The sequence below is a fragment of the Cololabis saira genome, chromosome 13 (assembly GCF_033807715.1).
Source record: "Cololabis saira isolate AMF1-May2022 chromosome 13, fColSai1.1, whole genome shotgun sequence".
Taxonomy (NCBI): Eukaryota; Metazoa; Chordata; class Actinopteri; order Beloniformes; family Belonidae; genus Cololabis; species Cololabis saira.
The window spans coordinates 5,131,621-5,150,113 of NC_084599.1; the positions used below are offsets into that span (position 1 = coordinate 5,131,621).

The window sequence follows — 18,493 nt, forward strand, 5'->3', positions numbered from 1 at the left end:
CCGGGGCCTTACTCCGGAGGAATTGTGATAACTAAACAGCAGAAAATCAGTCTCATATGATTTGAATTATCCTGCATAACAGCAAATCCTACTATCAATTACAGGATAACAGTTGAAGGCGTGATATCCGAACACTAGGCTCTGCTTAAACAAATCAATTTGTGACCAAATCTTGCATGAAATAACAACAACCACTCATTAAAAATCAATCAGGATTTATTTACATACAGGTGTCAAAAGATGATACGCAACACCCCAAATAAACCTGATGGCAGAACTTAAGTATTATAAAACAATTAATTAACTAGAAAAACAACAATCAATAAAAATGAAATGAAAGTTAAATGCATGGAATGAAAAAAAGAAATCAAAGCAATAATAAAAATGATATCACGAACATGTACAGTTTAAAATATTGCAGTGTTTAAAGGAGCCGGGCTCCTGTGGTATTTTAAAGATGGCGGAACTGTAACCACGCCACGTGCAATTAGAACGGATGGTGATCCCGGTGTTTAAACCGTGATCAACTGGCGAAACGGCGCTTTAAAACATGAATGACTAGCAGAAAGTGGTGACTACAAATTAATGACAACAGTCATGATGATAATGTAATCTCAGCTCTGAACACAGATTTAGCTCTGAAAACGTTCTTAAGTTACTGATAAACAGAGGTCACGACTTCACACAGCTCTGAACCGTTCTTAGTCCTACTGATCTGCCGTTCACGGGCTCACGTTTCCTCTGGGATCCGGATCGGGTGCCTGCGGGTTTTGTCGACTGGGCCGTCCCTTCCCCTGAAACGGATTAGACAGCGGCGGGGCCGCCTCGTGCCGGGCCGTGGTTCCGGACCAAAACGGAGGCTCACACGCATTCCTAGGCGCGGCGGGGGACCGGTCTCTCCTGCCGTGCTTCCCTGCGCGCCGGTTGCCGCCGCGCGGCCGTCCGGGCCCCGGGGGAGCTCACGCCGGGCGAGACGCCGGCCGTCCGTCCCCGATCCCTGCGCGGTTAGCAGACAGGGGCTCGGAGCGGGGAGGGGGGGGGCTTCAGTCAGGGCGTTCAGTCGCAGCTGTGTTCCGATCTGGTTACCGGGAGCGCGTGGGCGTCGGAAGCTCGGATCTGTGAAACTTAAAAGGACAGAGTTTAGTGAAAGGCCGGAGCCTCCCGGAGGCCGCCGCTTCAACGGCCGGACCCCGCGGGCCCGGTCCCATGCGGGCCTCCTGCCTCCCCCCAGCCCGGGGGGGAGAAAGATGGGATCTTGGCCTGGAGCCAAAGATCCAGTGCCGATGAGATGAAGTGGAGAAGAGAGAGGAAAAGGAGAGAGGGATGAGCCGCGCGGTCCGCGCCGTGGGTCCTCGGATCCTGCGGCTGGAGCACGCGGCAGATCTCTCCTCTTATCCCCCCCTTTGGGGGGGGGGGAGGTCGTGGTCCCTTCGGCCCGGAGCCAAAAGGGCCTGTTGACCCACCGGTTGATGAAGCAAAAAGAGACAGATGAACGCGCAGCGCGGCGTTTTGATCCTACGCGCGCTGCGGTGACGTCATCGGTGCCTCATTGCGATTGGATGCGCGCCGCTTGTAGGCGCCACCCCCCCCACGCAAGGCATGCTGGGGGTTGTAGTTCATGGCCAGGCTGCCATTTTTGGAGGCACATTACAGCCGATTTTCAGCTGAGTCGTTTCAAAGTTGAATGTACACATTCACAAAATGTTCACATACATTTATAAGTTCAGAGTTCACATGGGCACATGGGCAACCCCAACAGTAGCCTGAGAGTTTCCCAAACTGACTGAGAAGTGACAGCGCAGGGGGTAATGAGGCCAGAGGGTGAGAGATGAAAAGCAAGAGGTCATCGGCATAAAGCGAGACCTTATGTTCCCTGCCACCTCTCCAGATACCAGACACATCCCCACAAGATCGGAGCGCTGTGGCAAGCGGTTCGATAGCTATGTCAAAAAGCATGGGACTAAGGGGGCACCCCTGACGGGTTCCACAATGCAGATTAAATGGTCTTGACCGTCGAGAGTTAGTACGAATTGAGGCTGTTGGGCACAAATAGAGAAGCTTGATCCACAGAGCAAAGTTTGGACCAAAACCAAACCTGTCCAGCACAGCAAAGAGATAATCCCTTAAGAAGGTTTGAAAGAAGTCTTTCGCTGTTAAGAGCTACTTAACTGATCTGGGAAACCGGGCCAATATTGAAAAGTCGCCTTGTGTTGAAGTAAGACTGCCTACCTTTAATGAAGCCAGTTTGGTCTTCAGATATAATTGTGGGGAGGGCATTCTCCAGCCTATGGACTAGGACTTTAGCTAAGACTTTAGCATCCGTGTTTAAGAGGGAGATGGGCCTGTAGGAGGCGCATTCAGTTGGATCCTTCCATTTTTTAGCTATGAGGGTGATACAGGCCTCTGAAAAAGAAGGAGGGAGGGAACCGTGGCTGAAGGATTCTGAAAAAACTGTAGATAGCAATGGGGAAATCAGAGTAGAAAATGTCTTTAGAAATTCCGCCGGGAAGCCATCAGGGCCAGGACATTTACCCGACTGCAGTGAAGAAATGGCTCGAGTTATCTCCATCAGGGATATCGGTTCTTCTAATGTCTTCCTTAGATCTGGTGAAAGACTGGGAATACTGAGACTATTTAAAAAGTCTGCAATCTCATCTCGATCAGTCTGAGATTCCGAGGTGTATAGCTGGGTATAAAAGTCCCTGAATGCTTCATTTATGAATAAGTGATCTGTAGTTACATGGCCATTTGGTAATCGAATCTTAGAAATATTTTGTTTAGCCTTAGAGCCTTTAAGTTGGTTGGCTAATAATTTGTCAGATTTGTCTCCATAAACATAAAACCTGGTTTTACTTTTCAGAAGTGACTGTTCAATTGGGTGAGTGGTAAGCAGGTCAAATTTGGTTTTAAGTTCTAGCCGCTTTTTGTAAAGATCTGGGGATTTAGTCCGAGCATATTCTTCATCGACCTCTTTGATTTGGCGGGCAAGGTCTGATCGCTCCCGTATAAGATTTTTGCCTCACCCTAGCAGTGTAGGATATAATCTGTCCCCGGAGATAAGCCTTGAGGGAATCCCAGACAGTTAGACTAGACATTCCTGGAGTCATATTCGTGGATAGGAAAAAGGCTATTTCCGTTTCCATTCATTTAACAAAATTTCTGTCCGACAGCAGAGTTGAATTGAATCGCCACTGTCTGTCTCTCTGAGGTAGGTCAGGAAGGGACATGGTTAGGACCACAGGAGCGTGGTCGGAAATGACAATGCTCTGATAAGCACAGGAATGAACCAGGGGAATCAGTTGATTATCAATAAAAAAATAATCAATCCTCGAGTATGTGTGGTGCACTTGTGAGAAAAAGGAGTATTCTCTGTCACATGGATGTAAAGAACGCCACACATCACAAACACCGTAGTCAGAAAGGAACGCCTGAATAAGACGGGCTGACTTACTTGCTGTGCCGGGGTTGGTAGAGGATCGGTCTAGAACTGGGTCGAGCCAGCAATTAAAATCACCACCAAGTATGAGAGAATATGTATTAAGGTTAGGGATCAGCGAAAACAGTCGTTCAAAAAAGACTGCATCATCTGAATTAGGGGCATAAACGTTCACAAGTACAACCAATGTATTGAATAATTTCCCAGAAACGATCACGTAGCGACCAAACTTGTCAGAAATCACATTGTGCTGCTCAAATGAAACATCCTGACTGATCAGAACTGAAACTCCTCGGGCCTTAGCTTGAAAGGAGAAGTGAAATCTCTGCCCTGACCACCTCGGGAACAGGCGGCTATTATCAGAACTGCAAATATGAGTTTCTTGTAGAAAGGCTATTTCTGTTTTAAGATGTTTTAGATGTGAGAAGACCCTTTTCCTTTTAACAGGGTGATTCAGACCCTTAACATTCCAGCTCACCAGCTTCAAGTATCTATTCATAATATCTAAGAAGAAAAATTAGGAGGTGAGCACAATGACCTAGGCAAAAAAAAGAAAACGGAAAGGAGGTTGAATGTGACCCACATTAAGTAAGGAGTTGAAAAGAGTTAATGCAAAGTTTCTGGCAGTGAATTATCCCCCCGACCCACCCACCCCAACTAAGACAGCTGCTATAGAAAAATAAAAAAAGCAGCAAGCTCTTCAAAACAAAGTGCAATAACGCATCTTCCTGTCCTACACACTAATAGCTTTTGCATACATATATGAAATTAGCACCTTAAAACGTGTAGATATAAATAAAAAAAAGAAATACCCTCTCAAATCTTGACTTGGAAGTCCCGATATGAGCCCAGAAATATTTGTACAAAAATATAAAATATAAAACTTCCGACTTAAGCAGCGTAAAAGTAAGGATAACAGCTTACAATTATTACGAAACTTATAGATAAATTGGAAAAGCTTTTATTCTTTCGTTTCTTTCTCTCCCTCTCCACTACTTCTTTCCTTTTTTTATTAAATAGCCAAAAAGACTGCAAATTAATAACATTTGCAAAGGGGCAGTCAAACTAACAACAGAGAAAATAAAGTTCTAAACCCACTAACTTCTTCTTCAATTCAGGCAAAAAAAGACTGAAAAAACAAAAACAGTTGTCGCGGGGGTACTCACCCACACCTCAGGATTATTATAATGACTCACGTAAAAAAAGAGAGAGAAAGAGAAAAAAAAAAAAAAGTCAGTGAGCGGCAGTGAACCACACCGAGCTGCAGAGTGGAGGTGTGAAAGCGTTCAACAGTCCCATTACGGCGGGTTTGGAGACTTGCTGCGACTCGCAATGAATTTGCGCGCCTCATCCACAGAGCCGATCCACTTTCTGGCTCCCCCGGACAGCGTGAGACGGAGCCAGATTATAAAGCTCGGACATAACTCCGCTGTATTCCGTTCGTTGGCTGGCAACTTCGGGGCTGTAATCCTCCACGACCCGGATCGGGTGGCCGTGATATTCCAGTTTCCCTCTCCGCCGCGCTTCCCTGACGAGGATATCCTTGGTCTGGTACCGGTGCAGGCGGAGGATGACGGGACGCGGTCTCTGTCCGGGGGGCGGCTTGGCGGCGAGAGAGCGGTGCGCTCTGTCTATTTCTGGCGGTGACGGCAGCGTATCGTTCCCGAACACCTCACACAGCAGCTTGGAGAAGAAAGCCGCAGGAGACCCGCTCTCGGTCGACTCCGGTAAACCCAGGAAACGTATGTTCTGCCTCCTGCTTCGGCTTTCCAAATCCACCACCTTGGCCTTTAGCCGAGCATTATCATCCCGTAAAGTCGAGCAGATGCCTTCAAGGTCCGTAACTCGCTGGCTGAGGTCTTCAGTGGCGAGTTCAAGGGATGAAACACGTTGGCCATGGTCCTCGACCGCGAGCCGCGTTTGGTCCAGTTTGGAGTCGAGCTGACTGAAAGTATTTTTGAACTCGGTGGCCAGGGCGGCTCGGTGTTCCTCCAGCAGCGTGGTAATGGCCGCCAGGGTTAAGACAGCGCCAGCATCGTCTTTTTTGCCCGACTTGCCGCTCTTCAAAGCCATCTCGGAGGTAAGTGGGCTCGTTCAAGACAAAAAAAAGAAAAACAACAAGAGGGAATCCTTTTTAAAGGAAAAAGTTTGAAAGTTTGGGGGCTTGGTGGTTTAAAAAGTTTGGCACTCACGGGAGCACTCGCAAAACACGTCTACTCCATCTGCTCACCAAACGGAAGCCCTTGGTTTTTCTAGAATGTTTTTGATAGTATACTTTATAATTATAGTGTTTTATATTTATTTACAGTATTTTCTTTAAACAATTTCTTAAACTTGAGGGTAGAACGACACATTTTTAGGTTGTTATTACAACTATTCCAAATTTCTCTAGCCTTAACTGATGTACATCTCTTCTTAATATTGGTTCTTGCTGTCGTCATCTCAAACATGAGTTTCCCTCTCAGGTCATAGCGGGTTTCTTTTATCTGGAACAGGTCCTGAATGCAGTTTGGAAAATATCCAAATCTCTTTATTGTCTTTTTTCCTTTCACTCCAGTGTACAATTTCATCAGAATAAAAAAGGTCCTTAAAACAATCATCAAAATGAGAAACTCTCAGACAAATCCTTCCTTTGATCCGCCTGGAAACAAAATTAAAACTCAATCTTACAACAAATGATTCTATTACATTTAACAATGAAAATGATACTAGAAACCATAAATGACAAATGTATTTCAATACCATCTATATTAATTGAAGTGTCCGTGTCTCTCCTTCTGTTACTAAATATCATGAAGTTTGTTTTTTCAGGATTCAGTGATAATTTATTTACCTCAAACCATGTTTTTATTCTTTTAAATTATTTTTTAACCAAATTCAACACCTGTGTTATTTCTCCCCCAGAATAACATAAAGTAGTGTTGTCCGCAAACAAAATACATTTGAGCAGTTTGGATACATAAACAAAATCATTAATATACAAAATAAACTGTTTTAGCCCAAGGACCGACCCCTGAGGTACGCCACACTTAATATATTGTGATTCAGATTTGACTTTATTTATCTGCACATACTGCTTTCTATTCTCTAAGACCCCGTCCACACGTAGCCGGGTATTTTTAAAAACGAATATTTCCCCCCTCCGTTTATAAAAAAATTTGCATCCACACATAACCGAAGATCTGCGTTTTCGACACACATTCATGAGCATTCTAACCTGTAGATCAGCTGCGGCTCCCGGGGAAGCTGCACCTCCGCGGCTCCGGGGCTCCGGGGCTCCGCGGCTCCGGGGCTCCGCGGGGGCTCCGCGGGCCCTACACCGTAGGGTGCGCGTCGCCGCGTACCCTACGGCGTAGGGCTGCGTCAGTGTAACGCAGTAAACGGTGGTCAAGACCAGAGACCATTTATTTAATAGCTTGGAGAACAGATGCTGGATCATCTGTAGTTCTGTAGTAAACAAAAGGCGCACGTCAGAGCAGATTTGTTGTTGTTTTGGCGCATAATGTGACGTTCGAAAACGAAAAAACTCCGGTTGTGTGTGTCTACACGCATACATAAACGGAGTTTTCAAAAATCTTCACTTTGCCCGGAGTTTTTTTAAACCTTCGTTTATTTGCGTTTTTGTGTGGATGACAGGTCAAAACGTAGGAAAATATCTCCGGTTTAGCAGATATCCGCAGATATCCGGCTACGTGTGGACGGGGTCTAAGTAGCTTGAGACCCATTGATGTGCCAGCCCTCTGATACCGTATTTGCTCAGTTTTTTTAGAAGTATGGTATGATCTATCTATGGTATCAAAGGCCTTTTTGAGGTCAACAAAAACACTTACAAAATAAAAAAATAATGTCTCTTATCAATTGCAGTGGAAATTTCTCCAGTTAATTCCATAAGTGCCATTGATGTGGAGTGAATGGTTCTAAATCCATACTGACCATTGCTTAAAATATTGTATCTGTCTATAAATGTATCTAACCTAACTACAAATAATTTATCTAATATTTTTGAAAATTGCGGAAGCAAGGATACTGGTCTGTAGTTGGAAAAAACATGTTTATCTCCATTTTTATAGAGTGGAATTACTTTGGCTGTTTTCATATTATCCGGAAATATCCCTGTTGAAAATGATAGATTGCAAATATATGTAAATGGTTCAATAACCAATTCAATTATATTCTTTACTAATATCATGTCCATATCTACACAGTCAGTGGATCCTTTACTTGCACAAGTTTTTACAATATTCAGTATTTCTTTTTCTACTTTACCAAGAAAAATACTATTCACATTATCCATTATTGTGTTTTCATCTGTATTGTCTTTTATTGTTGGTATGTTTGCTGCAAGACTATGTTTACAAAAAAATCATTAAACTCGCTTACTATTTCAGTTTTGTCATTAATGTCATAATTATCTTTCACAAAATAATTTGGAAGAGCTGATTTTATTTGATCATTTTTTATTACACCATTTATTATTCCCCATGTAGCCTTTATGTTGTTTCTATTTTTATTTAGTAAATCACCATAGTATTCCTTTTTATGTCTTCTTATTATCCATACTAATTTATTTTTATATTTCTTATACCTATCTTCTGCTTCTTTTGACCTTAGTTTTAAAAAACATCTATATAAATAGTTTTTCTTCTTGCAGGCATTTCGTAGTCCTTTGGTCATCCATGGTTTGTCAATAGCATTTTTCTTGGCAATACTCCTGAGTCTACAATGTTTTTCATACAAATCTATCCACAACGCCATGAATGAATCATAAGCTATATTTACATCATCTACATACACTCCATCCCAATTCTGTTTTTTTAGGTCTTCTTTCAGTGCCTCCAATGCTTCGTTAGATCGGTTTCTTATTAATATTTCTGAGGTGATTTCCGTTGTATTACATTGATAATTTTTATAAACTGTAAAAACAGGTAAATGATCACTTACATCAGTTATCAAGATCCCACTCACTACTTTTCCATCAACTGCGTTTGTAAAAATATTATCAATAACAGTTGCACTCTGTGATGTAATTCTTGTTGGTTTAGATATCATTGGAAACAGACTCAAGCTATACATTGAATTTATGAATTCACTTGTTGTGTTCATTGAATTTGGATTTTCAAGATCAATATTAAAGTCTCCAATTCAATTCAATTTTATTTATATAGCGTCTAATACAACAGATGTTGTCTCTAGACGCTTTCCAGAGACCCAGAACATGACCCCCGAGCAATTATTACATAAACAATGGCAGGTAAAATCCCCTAGTGGGAGAAAAGCATTAAAGGAGACCTATTATGGCATTTAAAGTATATTTTAAACAGGCCTTGAATGTCTTAAAAACAATCTAAAGCACAGGAGGGCACAGGTCAGTATGCAGCTCCTGAAGTTCTGACCTCCAAACATGCACAAAAGAGAAAAAAGGGGGCCAGCACAAGAAACTACAGGAACGATGGACAAAAATGATGACTATGAGATACTTGTAATAAATAAAAATGTAAAAGGAGAAGAGAGGAAGGGAAGAGGAGGGGAGAAGAAAGGTGAGAGGCACCGCCCAGCGGATCATGTCGGTGCCCCCCTGCAGCAGAGGCCGATTGCAGCATATCTACCACGAAGCTATGTTTGAGACTAACTAGTATAGTCTTGTTCTATAGCTGCAACTATGACTACTGACTCTAACACACTAGAGTTTACACTAACTAGAGATTTACTAACACCAGCTAGAGGTTTACTAAACACTAATTATAGGCTTTACTAAACAGAAAGGTTTTAAGTTTAGTTTTAAAGGTGGAGGTGGTGTCAGCCTCCTTAACCCAGATTGGAAGTTGGTTCCATAGTAATGGTGCTTGATAGCAGAACGCCCGCCCTCCAAATCTACATTTAGATACTCTAGGAACTACGAGTAAACCTGCACTTCGAGAACGGAGAGCTCTGCCAGGAACATAAGGCACCATCAGTTCTTGCAAATAATGCGGAGCTAAGCCATTTTGGGCTTTATATGCAGGTAATACAATTTTTAATTAGATTCTGAATTTTACAGGTAGCCAATGGAGCAACGCTAACCCTGGAGAGACGTGGTCTCTCCTGCTGATTCCTGTCAGCACTCGCACTGCTGCATTTTGGATCAGCTGGAGCCTATTCAGCAAATTACTTGGACATCCTGCTAATAACGCATTACAGTAATCTAGTCTAGAAGATACAAACGCATGAGCTAGGTTTTCTGCATCACTCTGCGAGAGGATTTTCCTAATCTTTGCAATATTACAGAGATGGAAAAATGCTATTTTACAAACCTGATTAACATATGGTTTAAATGACAAATCCTGATCGAAAACACCAAGGTTTCTCACAGTTGCACTGGAAGCCATCGCAACACCATCTAATCCCTTCCTAAGATGCTCTGGACCAAGAATGATAACCTGTTTTATCTGAATTTAGAAGCAAGAAATTTCCAGACATCCAGTCCTTGGTGTCCCTAAGACATGCCTGAAGTTTAACGGTTCTGTTTCATCTGGCTTCATAGACAAATAGAGCTGCGTATCATCAGCATAGCAATGAGTGTATGCCGTGATTCTGGATTATACTTCCCAATGGCTGCATGTATAAACTGAAGATTGGCCCTAGCACTGAACCCAGCGGACCAGCATAACAGACCTTTGACTGTTCTGAAGGTTTTACTCATGACTAGAAGCAAGAATCTTTCTGAAAGATTCTTGCTTCTAGTCATGTCCCACAAACCACCTTCTAAAATAAAATTATCTGCAATGGTCATTCTAAACAGTGCCATATTGGTCTACACCACTTTCCCCAGGAACCATGGCCATGTTGAGGTCCTGCCAACCACCAACCTTCTGCAAGTGAAGGTCTAAGCAGCATCCATGCTTAGACTGCACAGCAATGCTACCAAACTCAGGATGGCTTGTAATGCCAGACTTTCAGGACACGCATTGATGTGGGGAGGAAGTGTAACCTTCAATTCCATTTTGCATTGTTATTTTGGTTTACCTCAGTTAACAGCATTTTGTCACCTTTATTATTAAAAAAAACATTCCCCAACACCATGTACAAGTTAAAATCTTTATTGGCCAAAGCTGATCAGAATCTTTTATGTAGAGAACATATTTCTGCCAGCCTTGAGACACCTAAGCATTTCCTGCAGAAGTCTAGGAGGCAGCTTGGAAGAGCTTTTTCTGCTGCACGGAACCGTGGTCGTCAGAAGCATGCTCTGTCAAGTAGTGGACGGCCTGTGAGTAGTCTTTGCCCCTCTCATGGTGCTGGCTGAAGGTAGTCTGGGTGCCAGGAGGGTACAGGCCATACAGGAGTTTGTAGTCAAAGTCTGGATAGGGGGAAGCCGAGAAACCACCCACACCAAACTGGGGAACCACCACATTTGTGAATCCCTGCTGTCCTTGGCCCAGTTGGTCAGCTGGATAGCCAAATTCTTCTGTCTGCCGCTGGAAGTTGCCATGTTCAGCTTCCCTCATAACACTGGCAGTTTCTCCTGCCTGGAAGCTCGGTCCAGGTGGTGGTAGAGGGGGTGATGGGAGAAAGTCACTGGCATCCATGGTCTGGGCATCATCTGCTTCAGTCAAGCTTCGGGGAGGAACAGCCCACTCAGTTCCTGTGGAGAAACAAGTCAGGATACAGTACCCAACCACAAGACTAGTACCATGCAGACTTATTTGGTAGACAAGACTGACCAGCTCCAGCCGGCCCTGAACCAACAGCTCCTGCTTGAAAGGGTGCAGAAGAACCAGATACAACATAGCCAGGCTGAAGGGGCACAAGTGACCCAGTGCCGACAGCTGCTGCCTGAAGGGGCACAAGTGACCCAGTACCGACAGCTGCTGCCTGAAGGGGCACAAGTGACCCAGTACCGACAGCTGCTGCCTGAAGGGGCACAAGTGACCCAGTACCGACAGCTCCTGCTTGAAGGGGCACAGGAGACCCAGTACCGACAGCTCCTGCCTGAAGGGGCACAGCAGACCCAGTACCAACATAGTATCCCACAGCAGGTGCAGCTGAGTCCAGGCTGCTCCCTACTTGAGTTGTGTAGCCAACAAGCTGAGGGGGGTTAGGGTTTTGGACAAGTACTGGTGCAGATACCAGTCTAGGGGCACTGTAGAGTACTGGTGCTGAATGACCTGTGGGTGCTCCCTGGTAGGAGGCAAAGTTGCCACCAGCACCTCTGCCACCACCAATCTGTTGGTGAGATTTTGATCCTGAGGACAGAAAACAGAAGATTTAAGCCAAGTGTGATACAACTACGCATGTCATGTCCTCAGCAAATCATATCCTACCCTTCAAATGCATCCCACATGACTCCACAACCAACAACACACAGAGGGAAACCCTGAAAAACAAGAACACAACAACATCAGAAACTTCTAGAACCAGCTGGAAACAGTTGCTTCCAACCAAGACTGGACCAAACCTCAGGAAGAAGCCTGCAGTCTTCATTATGAAAGTCAGAAGTAAAGGAGTCAGCACAGCTGAGAGTTTTTCAATGTTGCCAGGGACCAGATCTGACCAACCACAGCTTAACGGGCTAACGACACACAGCTGCTGTGGTCTGACTCCAAGGAACATTTCTTACCTCAGCTGATGCTCCAACTGACTACGTTATAGACCACAATACTCCCAACATAATCAGATGGAGGAAAGAGTTGCATTAAGAAATATATACGTAAATAGCATCTTTAAACTAATCAAGTTAGTATTTTCTGTAAGTGATAATCACATTAAGGTAGGTGGAGTATCCCGACCATAAACTATATTTAGATGGACAACAGCAATCTGATTATTGCCTGTAACCGAATTAACGTCGTCCTCATGTTTCTTCTGGGTCTACCATGGCTTTTCAGGAGCTGTCAATAGTGATTCTGGGTCAGTTGTACCTCTTCAGGGATGCCAGTGACCTTCTCCCTTCACCCTCTCTACCACTGACTAGACCTGGGGCCTCATGTACAAAATGTGCGGCGCCAGGGGTTAATTTGTGCCGGATCCTGCCGGAACAAGATCCGGCACCTCTCGATTTTGGCCTCCCTGTGTTCCGGGACTTATTTGGGCAGATCTGGCACCTCTCGTATATATAAAACAATAATAATATAAAAAAGTTTTTTTTTAATGTATAAAAAATAATTATATGCATAAATTCATTTACAGAACAAATCCCAAGAATTTCATGTTGTTTATAAAGATTTAACGTCATTTGAAAGAGTCGGAGATTTGTTGATGCAATGAAAAGATGGGCCAGCAAACCATGCCCCTGACCAAAAAAACTTTGGAAATTTGCTGGATCTGGGGAGCAAGCAGCGAGCAACGCAAACATGTCAAAAAGACAGCGGAATTTACTGTCTTTTTTCAAAAAGAAGGAAGAGTTGCATGATTCTTCAAAACGAATCAGAAAAGCAACAAGCGGCGATGAGGGCAGCTGCAGCACAATCAATGTGGTCCTTGCGCCACGGACACATACACATGAATGGATTTGTGTCGGTTGCTGTGTGGATTATGTTCTCACTACAAATAAAAAAACGGGCTGAAGCCCCCCCAAATTTGATCTCAGCCCCCCCCAAAATTAAGAGGACATTTTTCCCTTTCCAACGATACCAATATTGTGTTTGTACAATTTAAAACTGCGTTATTTTGGGGTTGATGCAGCCGCGTCTCTCTGCCTGCAGTCACTGCACTGTGCAGCAATGTCCCGCCCACAGCACCATCTGATTGGTTACACACAGAGACAGGCACGGGAAACAGCCAATCAGCGGTGAAGGCTGTGCATGCTCTGTGCTCACACAAACATAGCGGAGAATAAGTTTAGCCGGGTAGAGAAGCTCCGGAGCTAAGTTTCCAAGGTAAGTTAAGGCAGCAGACACCATATTATTGTTATTCTAGCTTTCCAAAGTGCACCAGATTGATGCATTTAAATGCATTATGCTGAAAAAATTTCCCGGGGGGGTGGGGGGGGAGGGGGGGGGCGGTTGTGTTGTGCGTGCGTCCCCCCCCGGAAATTCCCCCCCCCCCCCCCGCCCGGTACCCTCTCGATGTTCCGGGACCTCTTCATGGACAAATTAAGCACTGTGCGGCATACAAAAAACGTGCGTATGCCACTTTCTACGCTCACGGTCGGATATACAAAGAATGATTTGAACGTAGAAAGTTGCGGTCTTTCACGCACACACCAAGGCTGGCGTATGCACTTTTCTGAGGTTTTGTCCGTTGGCGACACTCACTGGTGATGCAGTGAAGTGCAGAATATGAGGAAAAGTGACGTCAACAATCAGTTCACGACCACCTGAAGGACACGACAGTCCCGACATCACCAAATAAGTTACACAAGAGTGGAGCTGCAACAATCTCACAATCAACCACATGATCTGAAGATACAACTAAAGGCAGGAGCTCAACGATGGAACCCGCAAATCCCGATGGCAGCTTTGGCTCCATTAGAGGAACCTGCTGATGCATCAGATCACACCCATCTGCTGGTCCAGGACTAAGACTGGACCATCAGCTGGTTTAGGTACTGTTAAGTGTTGATGTATGATTGCTTATTATTACTGTACTGTTGTTTATCACAAGAAGAGCTGACGTCATGACGTCAGCGACTACTATAAGTGGGAGTGTTCGTGCCCCGTTTCTTTCTCTCTGCCCTCTGCACTGGCTCTGATAGAGAGCAGTCTGTTTGTGCGTTATTGAAATAAATATGCCAGCTGGCTAAAGAAATCAAGTCGTTTCATATTAGAATTATTCTTCCGCTGCAAGTAGGCAAAAGGTATAAGCCTACATTGCTAGTGTGACCATGGTTTTTATCAGGTTATGGGCCCAGGTCACGAAATAGATTCTAAATGTTAGTCGACGACGAGCAAACTAGTAAGACGTCTGCCTGCTAGTGCGGTGAAGTAACGGTAGCTAGTTAGCTGCAAAGTACAGCTAGTTTAGCGGCGGGAGAACCGCGGGAAGCTAAAGCTAGGCTAACGGGCGGCAAAACGGAGCTACAAATGTATGAGCCATGGCGAACAGAGGCAAGAGCAAGTGGCCCACGTTTGACGGGAGGGCAGAGGAGTATGAACTCTGGGAAGAGAGGATGCTGTGCTGTATGCACGGAGCAGGTCTGAAAAAGACTATTTTGGAAGAGCCAGCAGGACCCCTGACAGCAGAACAGCAGGCCCTGGATGACAAGCTGAACGCCGACGCATATTGAGCGTTGACGCCCCTTCTCGACAACACGAGTCTCGGACTGATATTCAGGGACACAAAGGATAAGGGTCGAGAGAGTCTCAAAGTGTTGAGGGAGCACTATATTGGTAAAGGTAGACCCCGCATCATCTCCCTGTACATAACAATGACTGCACTGAAGAAAGCTGACACAGAGACTGTGACTGAATATATTATCAGGGCAGAGCAGATTATTACCACTCTTAAAAGCGCAGGTGAGGCGCCAAGCGAAGGGCTGATGATGGCAATGGTTATTCGGGGGCTACCAGAGAAGTACAAGCCGTTCACGCTGATGGTGACGCACGGCTCAGCGGACATGTCGCTGGGAGAGTTCAAGGCCAAGCTGCGGAACTTTGAGGCTGCGGAGGACACAGACCCAGTCGTCGAGGAGGCGGGAGAGAGGGTGCTGAAGGCCCGGGCGGCGCCAAAGAGGAAGACGAGCGGGCCCCCAACGGAGCTGGCGTGTTGGAGATGTGGAGAAAGGGGCCACCGGAACGATGGCTGTAAAAACATGGTTTGGTGTAGTTTCTGCAAACATTCCGGGCATGCAGACAAGGCGTGCAGAAAGAAACGTGGACAGAGCGCTCGGTATGCGTGTGTCCAAGACGGCGTATATGACGACAGCCACGAAGGGCACCGAGATGACGGCCGGAGAGCGGCGGGAAGAGAGGACTACTCTTTCAGAGCAGAGACGGAGGACGGCAGCCGGTCAGCGCAGCAGATCCAGAGAAAGGGAATGATTGTGGACACTGGTGCGTCATCCCACATTATCAACGACAGGAGGTGGTTCAAGAACTTTGACAGCGACTTCCAGCCGGAGAGACACAGCATGGAGCTAGCAGACGGGAAGTGCACTTTCGGTCTGGCACAAGGTAAGGGAGACGCACAGGTGTGCCTCATAGACAATGAGGGGCGCCGGTGTACAGTGACATTAAAGGTCAAAAGCCCTCTACATCCCTTCCTTCCCCCAAGAACTGTTCTCAGTAAAGTGTGCTACTGCTAATGGTGCCAAAGTATTCTTCGAGGAAGCTTAAGATGCTCTTGTTAGCCTTGATGGCACAAGGTTTGATATTCATGTATGTAAAAGAATGTACTACTTGCAAACCGAGTGTGATGAAAATGATGTGTGTAATGTCAGCCATGATATCCAGACATGGCATGAGATAATGGGTCATTGCAATTACGAGGATATGTTGAAATTGCAGGATATGACAGTAGGCATGCATATTAAAGGTGCAAAGCGTAGGCCTGATAAAGAATGTGATGTCTGCATAACGGGGAAATTCACCCAAACGAGAAACAGAGGTCCAACTGAAAAGGTAAATACACCACTTGAGATGGTGAACACAGATCTTGCTGGCCCAGTAAACAATGAGTCTATAGATGGTTTTAAGTATATACAGTCTTTCATAGATGTGTGTACTGGAGCAGTGTTTGTTTACTTTCTTAAAGCAGCACAATGTAACTTTCAGCTTTTGTTGAGTTTGGCGGCATCTTTTGGACAAAAGCGGTAGTGCTTTACCAGAAAGAACACTACATTTCCCAAGAGCACCAGCGCGTACTGCCGGAAAACTCCTGTCCCAGTCACGTGCATTTGTTTTGTTAGCGAATGAAGACGGGACGGACTTTCAAAACTACTTTTCTGTTTCACCAAGTGAACAGACGGAACGCAAAAAAAAGATGTTAAACTGCTGGAAAGGAAAGAAAATAATGATTATTAACGGTCTGGATCCATATGAAATCCCCTATCAAAGAGTGGAGCTCCTCGTCGGAGCTCCACTCTTTAGTAAGGATTTACTGCCTCAGTTCTGCACAACCCACGTCTTACTACCTTGTTTAGGAGTGTCTGGCAGCTGCTTTGGTAAATGTTTGACTCGCCATGTGTTTCAATAAATTAGTATAATAGTACAACATACAGTACATGTTTTGTATTACTCTTACTTCTCTTTTCTTTTTTTGACTGCTATCTAATGCTGAAGAGGCTCCGAGGCGTGAGCAATATTTTTGTTTTCCTTGTGAGATTATTTTTTTCCTCTGCAGCTACAAATAGAGTTAATATCTTTTCCTCAACAAACTAGTTTTATCTGAAGATTGGGGTTAATCGCACCGCAGAGAGCTGGCCAGCAACTGCTTTTAGCTGGAGAAGTGGGGAATAAAACCCGTATGAACGATCCGACCCCGGTCTGTGTGAGTGTTTGTTTGTTTGTGGTTTAATAAACCCGTGTTTTTTTTTTATAGGGGCACGGTGGCGCAGCAGGTAGTGCAGCCGTCTCACAGCAAGAAGGTCCTGGGTTCGATTCCCGCCGGGGACGCTGTCTTCAGTCTTCAGCGCCCACACCCTGGGTGGGGTTGGCGAAAGGATCCTTCTGTGTGGAGTTTGCATGTTCTCCCTGTGTTCCCCTGGGTAGCGATGTGAGCTGCCCTCACAAAAGCATGCACACAGTCCTGGGCTGCCCCCTCTGGCCAACCGGGCGGGGCCCTCACTGGGTTGGCAGAGGATGGCAATGCACAGGACTGTTAGGTAGGAGCACTGGGTGATTAAATGGGGAAAAAACCGGGATGAAAATAAATAAATAAACCCGTGTTTTGATCCGACCCCCGGTGTGCGTGTTTGTGGTTTACTGAGGATGACGTCTGAGGATGTTTGGTCGTTACAGCCGCGCTCCAAGCGAGCCGACGACTCTTTAATTTGTTATCTCAGATACTTGGCCGACCTCCGTGGTTCTGCCTCCGATAAGAGGCGGTAAAAAGTTAAACCATTAGCGATCTTTTCCCCACGTCTGTTATGTGTGGAGCTGCTGCAGCCACAACACAGCAACGGGATACCAGCTTCTCCTGAGCTCTGCGCTCCACGCCCCGCCCATTTGGCGGATGAGTGAACGCTGGCGCGACTGGCTGCCGCTGCTCACCGGCACTTCTAAATTTATTTGTCTTTTCGCTGTCTCACGACCCACATCTGACTGTGCATCTGTGGTCACTCGGGTAAAAGTCCTCACTACCTACTCGTAACAACTAAACGGCTCGATTGTCACTCCTACGTGGCTGTGTTTGCAACGCTTGCTCACCTGCTCTGCTCCGGCGGCTACCGAGCCCCATCAGGACCTGCTCACCTCGCGTTGCCCGAGTCCACACCAACAATGTGGTCTGACGGGATCTACATCTGGTCCGTGCTTGCCTGGATTCTCCTGTTGCTCGCTCGCCAGCCCGTGACTGGACTGCTCCAATACTCAGCGGTGGAGCTCCTGAGACTGCGCTTCCATCTGCGCGAGCCTCCGCCGACTGGACTACACCTCCACCCGGACATCGCCTTAATACCCAAGCGGAGATACATCACACTCCCGTCGCTCCCTACTTTACACCGGCCGATCTGCCAACCACAGCGTCCTAGCCAGCCTAGCCCGGTCGGCTAACTCAGCTGTCAAGTGCGGCACCGCCACTGTCAACTTCGGTCTGCTAAACATCTGTTCACTCACCAACAAGGGGCATCTCATCCAGGATCTCCTCAGCGACCGTAAGTTTGACTTAATTTGTCTAACTGAGACATGGCAACAGCCCAATGACTTTTCCCAACTCAATTACTCAACTCCTCCGGGGTTTGTTTACATCTGTCAACCCCGCTGTTCCGGCCGAGGAGGAGGTCTCGCGATAATTTACCGCGAGACCTTGAAAGTCTCGCCGCTGTCTGTCCCTGCCTTCAGCTCCTTTGAATCCACAGTATGTCAACTGTCTGGACCTATTCCCACAACCATTGCAACCGTTTACCGCCCCCCGAAACCAAATGTCGAGTTCTTAAATGACTTCGCTGCTTTTCTCACACACCTTTCCACTCTCTCACCAAACACA

The 18,493-nt window shown here is 45.7% G+C and overlaps 1 protein-coding gene across 1 annotated transcript in view; it reads left to right on the plus strand.

The window, feature by feature from the left end:
- The window catches only part of LOC133457672 (interferon alpha-inducible protein 27-like protein 2A), a 37,671-nt gene extending 20,373 nt beyond the window's left edge, over positions 1-17,298 (plus strand). Inside the window, exon 4 of the mRNA XM_061736976.1 lies at positions 16,889-17,298. Within this exon, the coding sequence (XP_061592960.1) occupies positions 16,889-16,911 (23 nt within the window). The 3' untranslated portion in view covers positions 16,912-17,298. The remainder of the gene's footprint in view (positions 1-16,888) is intronic.
- Positions 17,299-18,493: the final 1,195 nt, after the last annotated feature.